Genomic DNA, 22,031 nt, shown 5'->3' on the forward strand with positions numbered 1-22,031 from the left:
TGAGTTCTTTTTTGCTATTTATCCAGTCTAAGTTGGTTCTTCCTTTGCTGTTGCTGTTTATTCATAAGCAGAAGTCTGTCTAGTGTTGTTTTCCCAACAGTAAGCTATCATGTTTCACTTCTTTTCCTGTTAGCATGCAGTTACTTAGATACTTCTTCTATTCTGTATTTCTGTCTTTCTTTGTGCTTTAGTAGTTTGAATTGACTTTACGTGGATGAATTCAGAATTGAAACTGGAACTAAAGAGTAGAGTGCTGAGTCACAAGCTAGAAATGCTTTCTCTGAGGCAGGTACAGGATCAAAAAGTACCTAGATTTGAGAAGTGTGGGGGTAGTTTCAATATTCATAATGCATTTGCGATTACTAAAAGCGCCATGTAGATCCTTCAGAAAATAATCCTGCAGTTAGAGAGGAAGGAGGCCACAGAACACTTGTCAGAGTGGATCTTTAGCTACCAACTTTGAGCGTTATACCTCTTATAGGTATATGACCTGAGTCACCTTGGCAGCTAGTGTGATTTATTGTTCATGGTTGGGGTTTTTTAATTAATTAAAAAAAAAGAAAAAGCCCACACAACCCTTCTATAGGGAGAATTCTGACAGTGCCAGAGTTACTTTTCTGTCTTGCTTAGTTTATTAATTGCCTGTTAAATGTGCTGTAACCAAGAAAGCCTAAGATATTGCCCTGATACTCACAAATTGTTCTTATTTGTAATGTTTGTGTGGAATGCTGCTGCTGGATCCGGCCCAGCTGCATGCTCACCCTCTTTTCTGAAGCTGTGACCTCCAAAGCAGTGTGTCATTCTAGTCCTTCTAGTCCTGGCCATGCAACACCTGGAATCCTTGGTGCCAAGCTGTACTGTTCTTTGGGCGTTGCATACTTAAATGCTTAGCTGAATGGGTGCCAGAGAGCAGAGCACTTCAAAATTTCATTTTTAGGAAGCCAGTGAAGATATATTACAAAATACTATTTTGAAATGAGCAGTAGCGGAAGTGATGTTAGCTTGTGGACTTCGGGCATATGCGAGCATCTTGAATGATTAAAGGATCTATTGGGAGATGGGAAATATGGGAAAGGTTGTGAAGACAGAGTCAAAACAAATGTTTTGAAAAGATGTTAAGTGGTAGGATAATAAAAACCCAAACTGTAAAGTGTTATAGGAACTTACTGCAGAAAGCGTAAGTCAGGGAAAGGTTTTAGAAAGAGGAAGTCGAGGTCTGGAAGATGAATCCATTTCAAGGGACTATATGAGGATGATGTGAAGGGGCGAAAGAAGAAATGCATGGAGGCCATAGGGAATTTTGAGTGAGTTTGAAGCAAGTGACAACTAAGTGATTCCAGGCATTTTTGTGAGTGGGACGATGTGGTCCAAAGAGTAACGTTCAGCAACTACGTGCCCACGCGTTGACACACCCCATCGCCGGTAGCAAGCACAGGTTGACGAGTGATGCCCTGGCTCCAGCAGACTGCAGGGATGCTTGGTGTCCAGGTCACCTGGCAGCAAGACCAGCCTGTGCGAATGCCTTCTGAAAGCGGGGGAGAGTTGCGCTGCCCCGTGGCTCCACCAGCTGTAGTGGGATTTGAGAGCGTTGTACTTGACATGGGTAATGCAGGCAGCGTCCTGCCGCCCGTGTTGGGCAGGGTGTTGGCAGTCTGTCTGCGCTGCCGATACTGGTCAAGGGCAGGGTGTCTGTGGTCTGTCTGCGCTGCTGATATTGGTGAAGGGGCAGGGAATCGGAGGATAACGGAGTTTTAGAGAGGTTGTGGAGGAAAGAGGGATAGTGAAAGGCTGAATGTTGGAAGAGAACTAAAAATTCTTCTAGGATAAAGAGATCACAGGACTATGAAATGTTGCATTGAATGTAGTAATTACAAAAAAATGCATTGTGATTTCATGGGTTTTTTTCCTGTTCTTCCTCCTCTCCCCCTCATTATGTCACTACCGATGTAGAACAAAATATTTGATTTGGCTGTGATTTGAAAGGAGGAGTTAAGCTCTGAATGACTAGCTGATACAAGTTTACTGTGGGTGGGGAAGAATAGCTTTCTTTTTCTTATAGCCTTTGTTCAGTTAAAGGCTTAAAGACTTGCAGGAAACTTAATGTAAAGGAACTTTATGCCACTGTATCTTATCTTAAAGTTACTGTCCTCTTTAATTTCATTTTTTGTCTGCATGTGCTATTTTTTTGAGCATGTGTACATTTCTGTTAAATGTCTTTGTTTGCTCTTAATGGGAATGTCTAGCAAAAGTGATAGTACTTCTACTAATATTTTAAAATGTTTGCGGGGTAAGTGAATCATGCTTGTTGTTGAATTAATATATCACCTTAAGTATTTTAACTATAATTCAGCAGAAAAAAAATAAAAGTAAGTTTTGAAAATCTGAAGGTAGTATCTTAAGTTGGGTGGTGTGTGGGAGTAGTAGTTTTTGTAGGAAATTTTTCTGATATTTTTGTTGAATGGCCTTTAGAATTCGATCATTCAGTGGAAAAATAGCACTGATTAATTATTTCTTTTGATGGTGAGAGGGAAGGCTTGTGTTCTTTTGTCTTCATTAAGATTTTGTTTTGAATGATGGATTGGTTCCTTAAGGGAAAGGAACCTCTGCAATGAGGAAAAGGTAGTATCTCTCTAAATCATTAAATTACGATATGCTTGAAGTGTTGTCTGGCTTTCAAAAAGGTTGTTTTCCATCATTTAAACGCTTCTCTGATGAGGAATTTTTGATAATTATTAGTGTAGCTTTGGAGTTTTTAATGCGTATGAAGATTCCACAGATGCCTATTTAGACTCCTGTGTGACACTTGGAAGAAATGGTTCATGAACCAATTCTGAACAGGTTCATTCTTCATGATGCTTGATTTTTGTTCTGATTCCTTTAGATTTTATGTCATTAAGTAGTTTTTATTGAATAACTACTTGTGGCACAAGGCATGAAGTGCATATATTTATGTTTTAAATGGAGAAATGAGTACAAGACATCTGACTGGCTCGAGTGGGTAGATGCGTATTTTTCCACAGTGGGGGTCTTTAAGTATTTTGTGCCTAATCATGTAAAATACTTCTGTGAGTATCATGAAATAAACATTTTTAAGCACTGATAGCTACTGAAACTTTATATATTAAAACATTAATAACTTTTTTTCCGAATTTGATCTTAGGATAGTTAAGCATAAGTGTAATAATAAATCAAGCAATATTGGATTGCTTAGGTAGCTGTACCTTATATTTGGATTCCAGTGCTTGAATAGCTGGAATACAGGTGCTGGACTGCATGTTGTCTGTGTGATTGTGTCCAGTACCAGGAAATTACAGCTGTCTCCGAAACTACTTCTGAAAGATTATAGTTGGAACTGCCCCCTCTTGGAACAGGTCGTTGAAGCAGAAGGTGGTGTTCCTGTATGCCTTGTGAAATCCATTAGGTTTAACTAGCAAAAAAAATCTGCCACTCTGCACCCCTTCAACTTAACCATCTGTAATAAGGAAGACCTGCAACATGTCATGCTGCTCAGCAGTTCTGCACCTGAATCTGTCAGTTGCTTGTTGGTTCCTTACCAGGGCAAAAATAGAATTTTTTGCCTTGCTTGTCTAATAGTCCAGTTTCTGGAAGGCAGCTCTGCTGTAAGTGGATTTTGTCACTGTTGAGTCATTAACTCCTTTAAAATTCTAACTTAAAATTCTTGAAAAATAAAAACTTCGTGACTTAACCACAAGTATGCATGTGCACATTCAGGTGCCTTATGTTATGTTTTAACTCCACAGAAACGGTTGAGTGGTTATTTTGCAGTTAATGGCATGGCTTCCTGGTTTTGACCAATTACAATGAAGTATTAAACCATGTTTTCTTCATGAATTGTTTACTCACCTTGTAGCGCCACGTAACTAATCAACAACGGTGTTAATCTCTGAAGTTATAAAATCTGTTAGTAAAGTTTTGTGTCATGTCTCTGACATTTCAGAGTTAGAAATGAGTCGGTATCATGTTGTAGATCTTGTCTTGTCTTTGTGATCTAGTATTTCCACATCATCAAACATTTTTATTTTGTAATCAGGGACATCTATCTTGGTCCAACTCATATGTTTACATTTCTAAGATTAACAAGCGTTGAACTTCACTCCTTTAGCAATGTATTTTTGAAGTAGCATACTTTGTAAAATTTCTGTAGTTAATTTGAACATCCACAGTGATCTATTATTCCCTTTAAAAATTCTAGTTATCAACTAATAGTGAATAATATCAGTTGTGGGTTTTGTATAGCATACTGATTTCATTAACTTGCAATCCACTTTAATAGTTGGTACAATATTTTAGAGTCAGATTGTATCTTACAGAATTTTAAGGTTCTGTTTATTTCAAGTATATTTTTCCCATTTATAGGATTAATAAAATCCTATAACATTAACAAAACCAACTTCAAATTCATGCTGTAACACTGAGGTGCCTATTTGAAAAATTTCTCAATTACGTTGATTTTCGATATTGTATATGTTTAAGATCTGTTATTTACAAAGCAAAATGCGAGTTCCAAGCACTTTTTTTTTTTTTTTCCTTAGTTTTAGGTGATAGTCACTTTGTTTGAAATACTTTTTCTCATTACAGGCCAAAGTCACCAAAACAAAGGGAGGCCAGAAACCAAACCCGGTGACTCTAAAAAGACGAGGTAGGAAATTTTATTTATTTTTAAATTTATTACTATTTTGAGTTCTTTTCTGTAGCACTTAAAAAGGAGTTAATGCAATTTTGACTTGCTGCTTGCTCTTTGCTCATTGCTTTGTTTACATTCTTTACATACTCTTCAGGATATAGTTCATGTTAAGATAGCTGATTAAAGATCACAAAATTTCACTTTTGACAAATAGCCTGAGGTATTACATGAAAACAAAATATTTTCCAAAGCTCAGTTGAATTTTAGTAGATGAAGGCATAATTTTAATAACCACTGTTTAAAAACTGTGGCCCAGAACTGTAGCCATAACAAAGAATGACCTTTTCAGCAAAAGATAATAGGAATCTTGTTCCACTTGTTACATTCAAACTTAAACCACAACGTAACTCAAACTCTGTCTTACTTTCAAGGACTCCTTTGCACTAGCTCTACTCTTTGTACTAAATAATTTTTAAAGCTTCTCTGACACTTCTTATGTTTACTATGAAGAAGAGGTTTGGCTGCGAGGAGAGCACTGTATGTCAGTCTCAGAACTGAATGCTAGGAAAAAACTTTGACTCCTTCAGTTGTCTGTAGACTTGAAAGTTCACTTAAAGTATATAGATGTCTAATTTTTAGTCCATGAATACTCCCCATACAACATGCTGAATGTAAATGAGTATGTTTAATCGTTTGGGGCCAAAATTAAATCAGTTGAGATAAAAAGCACTGTAGATTTCATGGGCAAAATTTATGCTTCCATCAGTTAAAACATTTAAACCAAAGTTCAACTGAAGAAATGTCATACAGGGGCCAATGTCCTCCTAGCAGGTTTGGGAAAATTTCTGCCCATATAGGTGATTCCATATGCCGATGTATTTCCTCATCTATTAGATGGTTAAGGAGTAAAAAACTGTTACTGCTGACTTATTTGTAAGGTGACTGATGCAAAAGGTGACTTACAAGTAGTAAGGCCACACGGAAATGGAGGTTTTCAGCGTTTTAACCTGAGCTGCGTCGTCAGACAAATTAATCTCAGAGTATACTTTCTTGCTTGTCTGCCACTTCAGTTAGGGGTTTTCGGTTGTCTTTAGGATGATTAAAACCAGCTGAGGGGTACAGCAAAATAAGCTGTTTACACGGAAACAGGTAAGTTTCCAGTAAGTGGTAATTTTCAAAGGCAGATTTCTCATGTAGAAGAATCGAAGCCTTGAGGAAACCTGGGAGCTGAACCTCATTATCCCCAGGCCTAATCTGAGTGTGACCACAAAACCTACCATTTTTTAATCTGTATTTATTACAGTACAGTCCTTTTGTTCATCCATAATTCTCTTAGAATACCACTGTAGCTAGGATAATTGAAATTTTGTCACAGGACAGGTAATTTATGTTATTTAACTGATTCACTGCCACTGATTTCTTTCTGCTTTCACTTTAAGGGTGGTGTGTGGGGGGAAAACACTGGAATTCACTGTGGGAACAAATCCTCTTTAAAGTAACTGGGCCATCTACAAACCTGATTCTCTCACGCAGAAGCTTATTAGCGTGGGTTTTATCGGTCTGTTTCTCAACAAGTGAAATGCATGGTCAGTTACAATCTTATCACCATTTCTGTAATTAACAGGTTGCTTGGCTTCCAAAAATCCAGGGCATCCTCTGGCACTGTAAAGTATTATCTCCGATGATGAGCTTTTGATGCCTTCGCATGTGGGACTGTATAACTCAATGTATATTAGCAAAAGGTGGTGTAGTAGCATTAAGGATTGAGTACCAATCTTAACACCGAGGATTTAGTTTAGAGTATCATACAGTGCTTTGCCTCTTCATGATGCTTTCTCCATTCTCTAGTTGTGCATGGCGTGTTTCTGCTGCAGTACTGGAAGGGAAGAGCCGGGAAGAACAACTTGATTCCTCTCTTCTCAGCTCTGCCTCCACCATGCGGAGCTGCTGCATTTGTTTGATTTTAAGCAGGGGTTGTGCTAGGATAAAGGATGTTAATAGGTAGGGAGAGCAGAGAACGGGAAAGAGGCCTAAGCACATTTTACTGCTGCCTTTAGTATAGGGAAGTTCTGTAGTCACCTGTCTCACCCTTTCATAAGATCAACTCAGCTGAGAATAAGGTGAAGAAGATAAAACAAAATGATGGAGAAGAGTGCTACTCTCCTGAAGCCCTGGTGATTCCTGACCCAGAATTATATGAACTATACAAACAGCCTCACAGTCCTTGATAGCATTACAGTATTTGTTACTGCAGTTGTGAAAGGTGCTATAATAATCTCTAGCACTTAGGCAAACGTGATGTGGCTGATAAAAGCGCAGAAATTTGTTTCTTGAAAACAAGATTATATATGAAGTACCTGTACAAACTCATGATGCCATTGTCCTGTTATTTGCAGAGATCACCTTGATCTGAAGATAGAAACTAAAGCCATCCAAGATAAACTCTTCTGTACTGTGCAACAGGTAACTGGGAGTTCATAAACGTATGACCTTAAGCATAAGTGACTTGTCACCTTTCAGTAACACTGTCCAAAATCTCAGTTCGTTCAAAATCTTAATGTTTCATGCTTAGCCTTACTTTTACCAAGAGACAAAGATGATGTGATTACAGTGATTTATACTGTCTTGTGGTCAAGTTTTTGCTTCTCCTCCTTCCCCTCCTGTAAGACCTAACACTGGAAATTAGTGTAAAGAAACTCAGTGTAGTCATAGAATAAGTTAGCTAAAACCAGGAGTTAGTGATGTAGCTCCCTTGTATCTTAATTTGTAAGGAAAACTACAAAAATTGCCAGGAATCATTCAAGAGTTTATAATACCCTTCCCAAAGTTCTGACAAAATATGTTTTCCTGTGTTTGATACATACATTTGGAAATAATCATAGAACATTGTGTTGAACAGCTGTTTAAAACTCCATAAAATTAATACGTTGAGAATTCTCCTCGGGTCTTGCCAGCAATGGATGATGAGTATTCCAAAGTTGCTGAATTAAATCATTGGGACACACATAATTAATCATTTCTTCTTTGTTAATTTTGGGAAGTACATACCAGAAATATCTGTTCTGATTAATTACCTCCTAAGACAAAGCTGGATTTGGGAGAAGGTGCAGGCTCTACCTTATTTCCTTTAAAATACCTTTTTTTTTTTTTTTTTGGTAAGGCTAATGCATTACTAGTATCAAAAGTATAAATTTTCGTTGGCTTAATCAGCTCTGTATAACATGTAGGCTAACATTAAAGAAAGATTTTTTTTTTTCTATTCTGTAACTATATGCTTCGACAGCATAACCTGTAGTTCTAAGAAATGAAAAGAAGTCTGAAAAGAAGTCTTAATCTTTAAGTTAACTCAATTCTGCTTTTTTTTTTTTCTGTATCTGCTTGTAGTTTCCATTGCCCCTGCCATTTTTGTTTATAACTGTCATTAGATCATGGGTGTCATCTTATGTTTCTGTGTTTTGGTCAGTTGACAGGATCAAGACAAAATAAGATCGAAATTCAGAGATGCTTAGGAAAACACATTCTGGACATGCATTCAATATAGTATGTCAAAAGCCTAATTCAGTTCACAGGAATACATTTAGGTACACCATTAAGGTGATGTTAAAAAAAATTGGGCAACTCAAAAGTTCTGTTCCATTCTTCCCAAGCCTTCCCATTCTTTCAGTTTTTCCCTGCCCACGACCCTGTTTTCAGAATCCCAGTCTCAAATGTTAACATACGGGAGCGGGGAGAAAGGGGGCAGTTAATGAAAGCCTTGTAAAGCAGGATTACTTCATCCTGAAGATGAATTCACACTGGAATGAGGTAGTGGCCTAAAATACACAGGTGGGCCTCCTTGTTACTGTTTGGTTTTTGCTTACGATTGCAGGAGGAGGTGTTGAAGGAGCTTCATAAATAGCAAAATTACTTCTACGCTGGCACAAGGATTTGCTTCCCAAAGCTGATTTTATTTTAGTGTTTCAACAGATGGAGGGTTCCTAAGTCTTTCACTGCTTGTCTTGATTTACAGTCTCTCTGCTGGAAATCCCCGCAGACTTCAGGAAATATCTCTAGTGAAAAGCAAATAACAATGCATTCTGAAACCTCCTAGCATTAACTATTAACCTAGATGAAGAGAAAGTGTAGGCAGAAGGAAATAGTTCTCAGCTTTTTCAAGAACATTTGTACACGAAACGGGAGTGTACAAGTTACAAAAAGCATAAGCCTGGGGGGTTTGGGGTATTTTTTTTAGTATATGTAACAAGGATTAAAGTGATCCTTGAACTAAACTTGAAACTTTCTGGAGGGAACAGGATCTAGACTCTAGAACAAAAACTAGATTTTAGAGAGATTAGTAGCAGTAGGTCCAGGAAAATCAGAAGTTTCTAGAAGTCGAACTTAAAACAGTTTTATAAAAATGTACCTGATCCACTGCTTTAAAAGTGGAACTGTGATAAAACTGTACGAAGTACTGAATTTTAACCGTTGTCTTTTGGATAGGTATTTGAGCAAACTGCTTGTTTGCTTTAAAAAAACCCCAAACTAACAAAAAAAGACAGCTGTTTTCTTTTGGACTTACTCTTTTTCTAAATATTTTAGGTGGATTTAACCATGTTGCCAGAAGAGGTTAAATCCCTTGTTCATTACGGTTATACAGCCTTGATGGACCAGCGGTGTCACAGTGCTGAACAAGCCTTTGCACAGTTGTTGAGCATTCTAAATCCTTCAGGATTAAAGGTAAACAGAGGAGAACAACTTAGCTATTAGGGTAATTGAGGCTTGTGCTTTCGATACTGTGTTTCATTCCTTCCTTCTACCAAAATAATCATTATTATTGAATTGTTGCCTGTGATGTTGACTGCAGTGCCAGGTGTTTCACTGATAGGTCTGCCAAGGAGCTTACAAATGAGAAAAATTGAGAACAGGGTAAAAAAGTCCTTAGTAGCATAGGATGTATTTTTGTAGTGTTCAGCATACATGCCAATTTCTAGATGCAGTCTAAAAACTACGTACCAGTATAGTATCACAAGATAAGAATATCTTATTCTTCTTAAGTATCTTATTTGATAAGAAACTAATGCCCATTGTCAGCTTAACCTTTATTCATCATAATGTAGGGTGAAAAGAATTCATATTCTTCAGGTCAGATAGCTCACTGATGGGAAATAATAGTGTGGAATTTTGTGTCTGTTTATCTAGCCAATCAGCCATTGAACCATTTGTCATTCTAGATTTCTTTCAATTATTGTACTGCAGTACTGAGTTTCGCTTGACGGTGTGTGTGCACATGCGCCCCTGTGTTTCAAGCTCCCATTTTAATAAGGGCTGTGGCAGTGGTGACAAGAGGTCTCTCCAAGCAAGTAATGCAGTGATCCATCTGGAATTGTGACCTAGTTTATGAGGAAGAAAAAGGTTCAGAAAGGGTGGTGATTGGGTTTTTTGGTTTGTGTGTGGGCTTCTTTTTTGTTTTGTTTGTTTGATTTGTTTTTTTTAAATTTAAAAAAAAAAAACCCTGCTCAATTCTGAACATGAAATATAGCAAAGACGCACTGCACTGCATGAAGTTAACGTAGTAAAGCCTGTAGTTACAGCATTTGTAAAGCATATTTTTCAGGATGTATCACTTTGAAATCTGTAACCGCTTTGAAATGACCAGCAGTAAAGGTGTAGTTAACCTTCAATATTTATGCTAATTGTAGCATAAATCTGGATAGAGGCTATGATAAGAAGGATGGTAAAAGAGTTTTGTACGTCTGTTGTAGTTAATATCTTCAGTTCACAGTAGAGACTAATGTTCTGGTTACTGACAAAGTGTTTCTGTCTGTGCTACTACTATAATGTGACTCTATTTGCAGCAACTGAACCTGCATATTATTAATTATGTTGTAATCATCTATGGACATGCCACTGCTCTTCTTGGAATAGGACAGCCTGAGGTATGACATTAAGCCACTGTATTGCTTTTATTCAAAATTCTGCTTCAGGTAGTGGGTCATCCATTTTTCTCTTAACAGACATTAAATGAGTGGGGAAGGAAAGCTTTTCTGACATTTGAGAAAATCATATGGTTTAATACCTGGGATGAGGTCTTTAATGGTTTTGGATAAATTAAGCAACCAAATAAAATTTCTTTTGAAGCTTTCAGATGAGATTTTTACATAGTTGATTGTACTTGATTAATACTTCTCTTCCTCTTTGTCATAATGTTACGACACTAGTTCACTAATTCACTAGTTTTTCTAACACAACCATTCTGCCTCAAACACAAGAGAAAGAGAATGCTTTTGGCTCTGGAAAGCGCCAAAACAGAAGTCTGGGTTGTCTGTGGTTTAGGGGGGTGGTGTCTTTCCCCCCCTCTACCCCCCCAGTGTTTAAATGTATTCAGTGTATTAGAATGAACTTAAAAGTGTCTGGGTGTTTGTAGCTCACTGAGCTACAATCATTTAATTTCATTATTTCAGAGGGAGCCTGTGTTTACAGAATAAGTTTCCTTTTTTAGAAAAAAAGGCATTTAGGAAAAAAGGGAGGTCTTTGTGTGTGATCACAGAGTTGCTTAATTCCCTTTACTGTTCATAAGAATAGGGCATTCTGACCCACTCTACTGCAGCAAAAGAAGGAGAGGAAAAGTGAAAAGTTTCTGGCAAAGTGTTACATATTTTTGTCTTAACTTTACTTTGAAGGCATTGGCAAAGGCTGAAGACCAGTTTAAGAAAATAATCGAGCAGTACCAGGAGGAAAGATTTGGTTGCTTGGCATACTATGGAATTGGAAAAGTATACCTCCGACAGAACAGGTTGGTCTAAACCAGAGCTTCGCTGTTTGATGCAAAAAATACTTTCATTTGAGAAACTTCTTTGTTATTCTTTGTTAATCACCAAATTCATACATCAGACTGATCTGTTAGGACTTAAAGTTTGTTACTGCGAAGGATGCAGTGGAAGCCTGTGAGTCGAGCAGATTCCAGGGCATGGGGATATGACCGACCAGCACACCCCTGCAGTGGAGGAGAGCTCACAGGAGAAGGGCCAAACCCGATGATCTCAGGGGAAAAACGTATTGTGAAGAAAGCTTAGCTTATCTCCACACCAGGGAGGCTGGAAGGTAACCTTGGTTTTAGATAAGGCAGCTGCACCAGTGAGTCACCGGGTTCCCTGAGACAGACAGAGTAATGTCCTCCTGAGCTAGCCAGGCCAGCGTGGGGAGAGGGGAGGAGTGTGTACGTGGCTCAGCCGAACGCGGAGTGCAGAAACTGGACAACTAATAAACAAGAGCAAAGGGCTTGAGGCTGGCTTCCACCCACGTATTCCTGGTGGTGTTTCTTCCCAGAGCCCTGGCGGTAAGCATATGGAGACTGGTAATGGGCATCACATTTGGGTTGATTCGACGGTGCGTTGCAGCCGCTGTATTATGCTTGCGCTGTGATTTCACTGTATCACTGTATTGCTCTACTTCACTGAAATCACCCACAAAGCCTGTAGTGGGGTGACCTTGGCTGGCTGCCAGACCTTAACCCAGCTGTACCCCCACTACCCCTCCTCAGTGGGAGAGGGGGAGAAAATAAGATGCAAAAGCCCAGGGATTGAGATAGAGGCAGGAAGATCACTTGCAGACTACAGTCACTGGCAAATTAGATTCAACCTGAGAAAAAATAATTGAATTTATTGCTTGTTTAAATAGAGTTGGGTGGTGGGGAGAAAAAAAAAATAAGTAAAATCACCTTCTCCTTACCCTGCCTTTAGCCCAGACTCGACTTCACTCCCTCATTCCTGACTCCTCTACCTCCTCCTCCCCCAAGCACCCAGTGGGATGGCGAGTGGGGGTTGTGGTCAGTTGGTAACATCTCCGCTACTGCACCTTCCTCCACCCACTCCTCCCCTTCTGCAGCATGGGGCCTCTCCACAGGCTGCAGTTCCTTGGGGCATGTTCTGGCAGGGGTCCTCCACAGCCACAGTGTGAATACCTGCGGGGTCCTCTCCAGGGGCTGCAGGGGGATTTCCGCTCCATACCTGGAGTGCCTCCTTACCTTGGTGCTTGGAGGGCTGTTTCTCACGTCTTTACCCTTGATCCTCACTGCCATGCAGTGTGTTTTGTCCTTTTGTAGCCATGCTTTCCCTGAGTGTTGTGGCTTAACCTTGGCTAGCAACTAAGCACCACACAGCCAAAGGGGTTCAGCTGCACCCTATGGTGGGTTCACTGGAGCCAACTGGAACTGGGGCAGCCCCAGCCTCTCCTCACAGAAGCTGTCCTTGCAGCTCTGGTCCCCACCCACCCCAACCTGGCCATGTAAACCCAGTACAATGCCAGATAAATAAGTTTGGTATTACACATTAAACCCTCCTCGTGTGGAATATCTGAAAGTACCTGGGCAGAGTGTGTTGGATCCTGAGAGGAGTTGCCTCCATCCCACTGCTGCAGCATACCTAGGTGCAGTCTGAGACCCAGGAGGTATCTGTGTCCCAGTCTCACAGATGTGACTGCTGTTTCCCTTGGCAGTTTTGACCCATAGTGCGGCAACATGTGTGTCCCAGAGGGGTTTGTGCACACAAATGCACACGCACGCAACAACACAGCTGGCCACCCAGCCTGCTCCAGGCAGAGCAGCTCCCATGTATAGCACTACCCGAAGTTATGTAAAATATCAGTACGGGTGCTAGGGTCCTGTGCTGCCTCCTCCCTGGCTGACAGGGTTGAAGGTCACTCGTGAACACACGTGTGTCCTCACTGTCTGTGTTGACGAGCACACCCACGTTCGTCGTGTCTCTGCAGACGCTCGGTCTGCCTCCTATCTCTGCTTGGCCCCTTGCCCCGGCTGGCTTACTGACTCACACCTCAAGGCTCTCATACCGAAGGGTCCTTAAACAGATAATGAACAAGATGCTCTTTCGTTCCTATTAACATTTTTGTTTTTCCTTGGGTCATAAAATGAATGTGAAGGTATTACAGGTCACACAAGTTATTTGTATGTGATCAGAACATGTTGTACCTGTTTCGAACTTCAGATTTTCAGATGCGCTTGATCAGTTCATGAAATCACAAACAATGGTCAATCACAGAATTGTACCTGGAGTATTAACTTGGCCCACAACATCTCAGGTCATTGAAGAGACACGAACAGAGAATTTACAGGTATGGTTTTTTTGAAAAAAAAAAAAATAAGTCTTAGGTTTCACTGTCTAGAGTGTTGTCAGCTGCAAGGCCTGGTCTTTGTAGAGCATCTCTTCTTGTGATGCCAAATTTGAACACCTGGGAAGCATCTCATTTACAGCACAAGGGTGGGGGCTCTGGATCAGGCTCTGCACTTGGGTATTTCTGTGTAATAATATGGTTCTGATCTGCTCCAAGTGTTTCATGGTGTGTTAACTTCTTAGTTCATAGAATCACAGAACAGTTTGGGTTGGAAGGGACCTTAAAGGTCATCTAGTTCCAACCCCCCTGCCATGGGCAGGGATACCTTCCACTAGACCAGGTTGCTCAAAGCCTCATCCAGCCTGGCCTTGAACACTTCCAGGGATGGAGCATCCACAGCTTCTCTGGGCAACCTGTTCCAGTGCCTCACCACCCTCTCCATGAAGAACTTCTTCCTGATATTTAAAGAGAACTAGTTAAAAACTTGAATTAGCAAAACTGTGAAGTTGAAAATTGCAGCGGTGGTGCTATATTTAAAACCAAATAGGAGAGTTTGACCATATCATTCTTGATCAGTGCAGTAGGAGCTGTATGGTAAAATTCCTCGTTTGACTTGAAAAATATAATTTGTGGTTCTGACACTACAAATTTCCTTCTAATGCTGAATAGTGTCTGGGGTTTTTTTGTTTGTTCGGGTTTTTTTTAATTATCATTACTGTTAGTGTTGTTAAGCTATAATTGAGTCACTGTTACTTGTGAAGAGTTTGTGGATAAACCCTGAGAGCCATGAGAGTGAAGTCCCATGAGCCGCTCTGCGCAAAGGCAGTTTGACACAGTGGAACGTGATAGGTTATTCGGTGTATGAACTTGGCTGTCCTACACTGACCTATTTGGTTTATGGCAGAAGCAGCAGCACTGTGGTTTCCTAAACAAAAACTGACCTAAAGGTTTCTCACAGACTCTCAGGTGACACCTCAGTAGTCTGGCCACAGTCACACATCGGTGGTCTGGGACTTCTGGAGAGTGTAATGCAAATATCTGAAGGGCTGTCATTGGTAGTCTGTTTGTTTCTAATAAAGTTTAGTAATTTGGGCTGAATGCCAACCCTGTGGGATTTGAACTGACTACGTAAAAGCCCCTGTAAGGTCTTTATTTCCGACGCTGTTCTGGGACCTCTCACTAGAGCCGGGTCTAAGCAGCCCCTGGGAATGTACCTGATGGTGTAACCCCAAACACAGGTGAGGCCCTCCTCAAAGAGTGGAAATGAGCAGACATTATTCACCACGTTATCTGAGTAATCTGGCTTCTCGTTTTATATTCTCATGTGTTTGGAATTGGTCAGCATGTGTAACGTTCATTGGTCCCAGATAAACCTGCCTGCAGGGGAGCTGTGACTACTTAGCTGATGGCCATTCAAACGAGCTTTTGAATATTTTGCCATAAAAGGACAACCTTTCATAGCTTTCACTGGGAAAGGGTTGTTCTTTTGGTGTTGGCCATCTGCTGTTCAGAGATGTGCGTTTCGCTGCAGAGTTCCCTAGAAGTTTGTAAGTACATACTGAATCTTCTCCTGGTTTCTGCATAATTTATCTTAATACCATTTTGTGTTTCTCAGTTGATCTTAAAGAATTGCATTGAGGAATGCAAGTTCCCTCCAGAACCAGATGCAATTTGTCGGTATCGACAATGCCATGGCCACTCCAAAGTCCAAATATTTTTTACAGACCCAGACTTTAAGGTAAATGTTACGTTTAAAAGGGTTTGGGAAATACAGCTTAATTGTTACATGTTTTCTGCTCCCGTTCATATTAAAGAAGTGTCAGGAACACACCATCTGACCTTATCTACTGTTAAGTTGTGCACTGTTTTATGGGTTTGTCTGATTGTTTTTTTTAAGATGCTACATTCATACTTTTTCCTCAATATTAGGGTTTTATACGTATTACTTGCTGTCAGCAATGTAGAGTGGAGTTTCATATCAGCTGTTGGAAAAAGTTGAAAATAGCTACCTACAGTGATAAAAACGATAAGGTAAGAGCAGCATCAGACTGTAAACACTTGATTTTGTTCAGGTTTTTTAGTCAGGGTCATAGCATTCCTTTGGTTTGTGACAAGAGCGGTGCTACAGCTTGATGGTCCCCCCGCATGACAGTGGCAGGAGAGTCAGGAAAGAGCAGTCTCTATCTGAATTGTCTGACATGCAGGTGTGGGTGAAGCTTGCTGCTGCTCTGCAGAAGAAAGGCCTGTCTGTGTAAGGCTCGGGATGCTTAGCCGGTTTGTCTTGCATCATTTATGTCATAGAATCATAGAATGGTTAGGGTTGGAAGGGACCTTAAAGACCATCTAGTTCCAACCCCCCTGCCATGGGCAGGGACACCTTCCGCTAGACCAGGTTGCTCAAAGCCACATCCAGCCTGGCCTTGAAGACATCCAGGGATGGGGCATCCACAGCTTCTCTGCGCAACCTGTTCCAGTGCCTCACCACCCTCTCTGTGAAGAATTTCTTCCTGATATCTAATCTAAACCTCCCTGATTTCCATCTGTACCCATTACCCCTTGTCCTATCACTACAGGCTCTTGTAAAAAGTCCTCTCCCAGTACCCTTGTAGGCCCCCTTCAGATACTGGAAAGCTGCAATGAGGTCTCCTCGGAGCCTCCTCTTCTCCAGGCTGAACAAGCCCAATTCTTGCAGCCTTTCGTCATAGCAGAGGTGCTCCAGCCCTCTGATCATCTTCGTGGCCTCCTCTGGACTCACTCCACGTCCTTCCATATGGAAGTTTTATTCCTTCTGTAGTTTTGCTGTTGAAGTGACAGTTCAACGTTGCGTATGTCTAAAGGAGCTTTACAAAATACAGTATCAGCAGCCAGTATTAAATGAAGGGAAATCCAGGCAGAGTATGAACTCCTAAAAGAGTATGTTTGAAGTTGACTCTTGAACCTGAAGTTGGAGGAAGAGGGGCTTTGCTACAGCTTTGGGAGTAACAGGTATATATGCCACAGATCTAGGATCCTTTTGATTTTCAGTCCTTGTCAAGTCAGCTGTCACTTGCTTTCCTCATCCAGTAAGAGTTCAGGGCTGTGATAGCTTTAATTACCTTGGTCACCTCACATTAAGAAACTGGTCTGTGTAAGAACATAGATTTTTGTCTTAATTTAGATGCCTTGTGTTGTGTGTATCATTTTCTCTTACAGGATTTTCTTCAAGAACTGTGTTTCACTCCTGATTGTACGGGCCTTATTTCAAAAATAGTTATTTTCAGTTCTTCTGGTCTGGTGAAATGTGAAGTAAGTAAATGTTCATATAAAATAATCTTTTAAAATATTTACTCTGGTAAAAGAGATAAAGTGAAGACGAGAATGTAACTGCAAACTCATAAGTAATATGCTATCTTAACTACAGAATCGGAGGATTATTTAGGAATATTAATTACCTGTACTCTTCGTACCTGTTCTTCTGGTGGAGCAGGCATTACCTTATAGAATGATGGGAACTGGAGCTTTGTTTTATATTTAGCTTGAAAGGAACTGTTAAACTCAGACCTAATCTCGCTAAATGAAATAATTGTATTGGAAGAGTGCTCTTGCCATCTGCAGAGTCACAGGAAGATAGGTACTTCTTCCCAGAATAGTATTGGTCTGTGAGGAGCACAAACTAAGCAACTGTAAAGTTTGCTTCCTGCCCACTGGCAAAGCAAACCAGCCTCCAGTTCGTGTTACCTTCCAACCTGCGGATAAAGATGTATTGCTGTATACCGAGCTGTAGCAGCAGAAGATAATTTTAGGTAGACCTTTGTGAGGCCTGTGTGAGCTGCACTGTCTCTCTTGTAGTGGTACTTTTTACTGCTTTCCAAAGCATCAATTGTCCCTGGGTTTTGAGGACAGCAGTGTTGCATTGTAACCTGAATTTAATTAATGTGATATCACTTATTTTGGTAGTTTGAACAAAAAATCAGGAAAACCAAGGAACCACCAAGAGCCAGTATTAAACAGAAGTGTTCAAGGTAAGCTCTCTACTGTTTGAAACGAAGTAGCATCAATTTGAGAACAAAACAGATTCCTCTAGGATTGGTGTTCATGCCTTTTTAAGAATCGCTAAGTTACCACAAATACTTTGGAAAGCTATTCTTTTGCCTCTGATAACCTAAAAAGCCTGGTAAAATATGTTATGATCCAATTATAAAAACATTTAAATTTACTTGTAAAAGCAGATACAGAGCTACACATTTATGACATGAGCACAGGAGAGCATTTAACTGGTATTGCTGAGTAAATGGTTGGTAGCTCTATAGCGGTCATACAGTTCTTTAAAAACAACTTTTTCAGCAGGAAAAAAAACAGGAAACTGTTTCAAATACACAGCTGTGAGCTGGTGCAAACCTGCTTTTCTACGCCTCTCTCTTGTCGGATAAATTGTCCGTTGCACTGTTGACTTCCCGGCAATGTCAAGTTGTTGTTTCTTAATATAAATTTCTACAGTCATCTTTAAGTCTTTATACCTGAAACCTGATTTCATGAGGTCTGTCAGCAGGGAAGTAATGTGTGGTTTGAGTAAAGTGTGATTTGGAGGCTGTGTGTACAACTTGAGGACTGTTTCTTTACGTTTGCTGTCCGTACATGTCTTTCATTTGTGCTAAGACACTTAACAATTGGAATGCTAAAAGAATGGGTGTCCGATATTATTCTTCATGGAATTCTCAATGGAGCTCTTCCACTGCATGTACAATTAAGACATTAAGAAGTCGAGTGTATGTAGATCAGAATACCACCTCTGTTCTCAATCTGAGATTGCAAGCATTGCTCTGTTCCTTCCCCTTACAAGATTTTTAGGTGGATGGGAGAGGTATCGCTGTACGGCAGAAGTTCAACACCACTGTTACACAGCTTTTACTGCCTGACCAACTTTGTGTGCATGTTCAGAAAGTGTAAAAACAAAGCTGCACAATATGATGCTATTTCAGTTGTTGGTGCATGTACCTTTGGCATGACTGAGTTTACGCTTCTTGGTCAAATAAAGTTATAAATAATGAAGAAATAAAATTGATTTTTAAAAGTTAAGGAAAGCCACATGTTAATATACTGTTCAAAATGTAGAGTTATAACTTAAGAAAAAAAATGATACTATTTCAGTTAATCCTAATTGAGACATCATTTTATGGGAGTAAAGACGACTGCATCTTGAGGATATTCTTATACTTACATGCTTGATTTTTATCAAAATTTTATGAAATGTTATGGTCTCAACTTCTAAATGAAAACCATTTGTATTAGATTTATACTTTTCAGCAGAATATTTTATAGTAGAATGAAGCTTATAGCTACTGAAGACATGAGAAAAAACTTAGATGTGCTTAACTCCTTTGACAACTTAAGCAGTGAGCCTAATGTTAGTCAATTGCTTTTTTTCAGTCTTAGGAAGTTAAAAATGAAACAAGAAAAAAAATTACGGAGAAAAAGACATGAAAAAAAACTTAAATGTGTGCCTAACTCCTTTGACAACTTAAGCAGTGAGCCTAATGTTAGTCAATTGCTTTTTTTCAGTCTTAGGAAGTTAAAAATGAAACAAGAAAAAAAATTACGGAGAAAGCATGCACGAGGAGAGGCACAAATTTCTGCTAAAAAGGCAGTAGAAGAAAACCAGATGGGAAATGAACCATTTCAATACAGTGATCACAGTGGTACGTGGGGATTTTGTGAGGAAATCTTTCAAAAGAACATCTAGTTCAATCTCAAGCTCTCTGGGAGGTTGAGAGGCCAGTTTCAGCAGAGAGCTAGATCACAAAGGGGTTTTCTGTTTTGTTTTATCAGCAGCCGTAGCTACCTTTTAAGTAAGAACTAATCTGCTTGTAAATGGGAGAGGGGTGCAGGTGAGAGGAGCGCTTGTTTGTACAGGAATTTGTAAGATACAGAGGTGTTTCATGCAGATTCCTGCGGGATAAACTCAGGCCTGGCTTACGCCTGTAGAGCTCGGTAGATCTGTTAGTGTGATTCGAACTGTCTGCGTTACAGTGCTCGATTATTCTGGGTGTAATACCTAGTGCTTTTCTTTGTTAAAAAAAATCATTTCAGATGTACATCTTTTGGTCATGGTTGCTGTCAGTTAAGCTCTGAAAATGACATTCTATAAGTGTGTGAAAAACAATGAAAGGTGAAGGCTGAATCGAGTGAAGCCAGTAGCCTCTTTCACTCTTGTTTTACAAAGAACTGGTGTCAGGGTCAGGGCTTAGCTGTGCTCAGGCATTCAGAATCGTGCCTTTCCTCTGGGAATGATGCTTGGGGGAATTCTGTCTCTGCTTCGGCCGGCATGCAGCCCACAGCTAAATCTGTATAAACAGTTGCTTGAGGCTCCTATTACTGGCAGGTAATTTTTCTTTTCTTTCTGAAATCTAGTTAAGATACTAAGGATTATTTCTTTGCATAAACCAAATTGAGATCAGTGTTGTTAAATTCATAACGCTGGGGATAATTTATGTGGAAAGTTACCTATTCTGTAACTTTCAGTGTTGCGACAAAGCAAATAATTAAAAACACCCCTTAGTCCAAATTTATCCGTACTTCAAAGTTGATGTTTTTAATTGTGGTAAGCAGACATGACCTCTTTTGTTGGTTTTCTCTTTTTAAATTCCATTACAGGGTATGTTCAGGATTTATATGCTGGTGACAGAGTCCTGCAGCACATCCGTCGAAACGCCGAGCAGATAAAAACAGCCGTTCGCGATGCTTCCAAACTATTAAAGGAATTACTTTCATGGTTTGTAATCAGTGAGGAGGATTACACATCATATTGCAAAACCAGTAGCATGTCACATGAAGTGATGGAGCAGCTCATCAGTTACTTAATTCAGGAAAAAAACAGAGTAAAAACAAGGGGGTTTATCCACGTGCTGAGTGAACTGGAAGAGGTGGATCCCAAGTTACACAAATGGATGAAACATCTTAACAACTTAGGTAGGCTCTATGTTTCTGGCATAGCAGACGACCTTACCCTGCCATAATTGTTCAGTTTACAAAAGAAAAGATGACCTCCCCCTTTTCCAGTCGTGCTTTCTCAACTTTCAGTGGTAAAGCTCTCCTCTTTTAATTTACTTGATCCGTAGCCAGGTTTTCCAGAGAAGACAGCATAACCACAGGTAACACGGGAACAACCTCTCTTGTCTGCACGTCAAGCATTTTAATTGTGGGCAGGGCTTGGCCCGTGTAGGAAGGAGAGAGTTGAACAGATGGGTTTTTTTTTAATGTCTTTAACTTTCCAAATTGGCTTAAATGACATTTGTATAAATAATTTGGTTTTGGAAAGTGAATTGTGGTGGGGTTTTTGTCATAAAGGTTTAGCTGACTCTCACTTGGAAGTAATTTAATTTGGCACTCTCTGTGGTGTTGCTTTGCAGTGTAGTCTTCTACTGAATTTATAACTGGATGAAGATAGAAATTTGGTTTTGCAGGCAAAATGGACAACACTTGGGTTCTGAATTCTATTCTGTTGTGTCCATGTCCTTTAAGGAGTATATATACGTTATTTTTTTGAAATAATTTGGTGTTAAGAGTAAAACTTCTATAAATTCCATTTATCATTTTTGTTTGCATTTTCAAGATACGAAAGGTTTTACATAATCTCAGCTACTGTATATTTAATTTCTAGCACAAGCTTCCTCTTTGAAGACGAATATCGCTCTGTCAGCACTAAAACCCTGAAGCCAGACTGAAATGTTGGGTTTTCTTTCATCTCTTTTAGGTCTGACAGCTACGAAGAACTTTATTCTTCAATATGGGCAATTTTTAAAAGAGCTTGACCTTTCTATTTTAACCACGCTGTGGAATGAGAAGTATGGTAGTAAATTTGACTATGTGACAAGTAGTTCTGAAGACAAAGACATTTGTGATTATTTCTTAAAACCACCCCTAGAGAAAACCCGTTGTTTTATATGGCTGCTAGAAGACAACAGAGAAAACTTTCCGTTTCTTCATCAAGCTTTAGATGAATTCTTTGATAAAATGGGTAAGTATGCAAAGGTCATCGTTCTCACTTGTGTTGCGTTTTGTCTGTGTTTACACCACATTTGATGGGCTTTGTGAAAGGCTGAAACCTCAGCAAACTAGTGACCTTCTCGTTATGTGGGAACTTGTGTGTTTGGAGCTTACAAGGCAGCCACCCCTTTTTTAGGTTACATGCTGCTGGTTTGTTCCGTGGGACACAGCCAGCCCATGAGTTTATCTTTATGTGTATTTGATGCCCAACCAAAACAAATATTTATCTTTCAGTTTCATAGACTCATAGAATCATAGA

At 39.8% G+C, this 22,031-nt stretch overlaps 1 protein-coding gene across 1 annotated transcript in view; it reads left to right on the forward strand.

Moving 5' to 3' along the window:
- TTC3 (tetratricopeptide repeat domain 3) overlaps positions 1-21,743 on the forward strand; it is a gene marked incomplete at its 3' end in the record, with an annotated part of 43,331 nt that extends 21,588 nt beyond the window's left edge. The window contains exons 15-27 of the mRNA XM_010149259.1: positions 4,600-4,660; positions 7,042-7,108; positions 9,224-9,361; positions 10,480-10,560; positions 11,305-11,417; positions 13,624-13,750; positions 15,366-15,488; positions 15,680-15,781; positions 16,943-17,035; positions 17,687-17,751; positions 19,289-19,425; positions 20,381-20,695; positions 21,480-21,743. Coding sequence (XP_010147561.1) covers positions 4,600-4,660; positions 7,042-7,108; positions 9,224-9,361; positions 10,480-10,560; positions 11,305-11,417; positions 13,624-13,750; positions 15,366-15,488; positions 15,680-15,781; positions 16,943-17,035; positions 17,687-17,751; positions 19,289-19,425; positions 20,381-20,695; positions 21,480-21,743 — 1,686 coding nt within the window. The remainder of the gene's footprint in view (positions 1-4,599; positions 4,661-7,041; positions 7,109-9,223; positions 9,362-10,479; positions 10,561-11,304; positions 11,418-13,623; positions 13,751-15,365; positions 15,489-15,679; positions 15,782-16,942; positions 17,036-17,686; positions 17,752-19,288; positions 19,426-20,380; positions 20,696-21,479) is intronic.
- Between the last annotated feature and the right edge of the window lie 288 nt (positions 21,744-22,031).

This window comes from Eurypyga helias, unplaced genomic scaffold (assembly GCF_000690775.1).
Source record: "Eurypyga helias isolate BGI_N326 unplaced genomic scaffold, ASM69077v1 scaffold7643, whole genome shotgun sequence".
Classification (NCBI taxonomy): Eukaryota; Metazoa; Chordata; class Aves; order Eurypygiformes; family Eurypygidae; genus Eurypyga; species Eurypyga helias.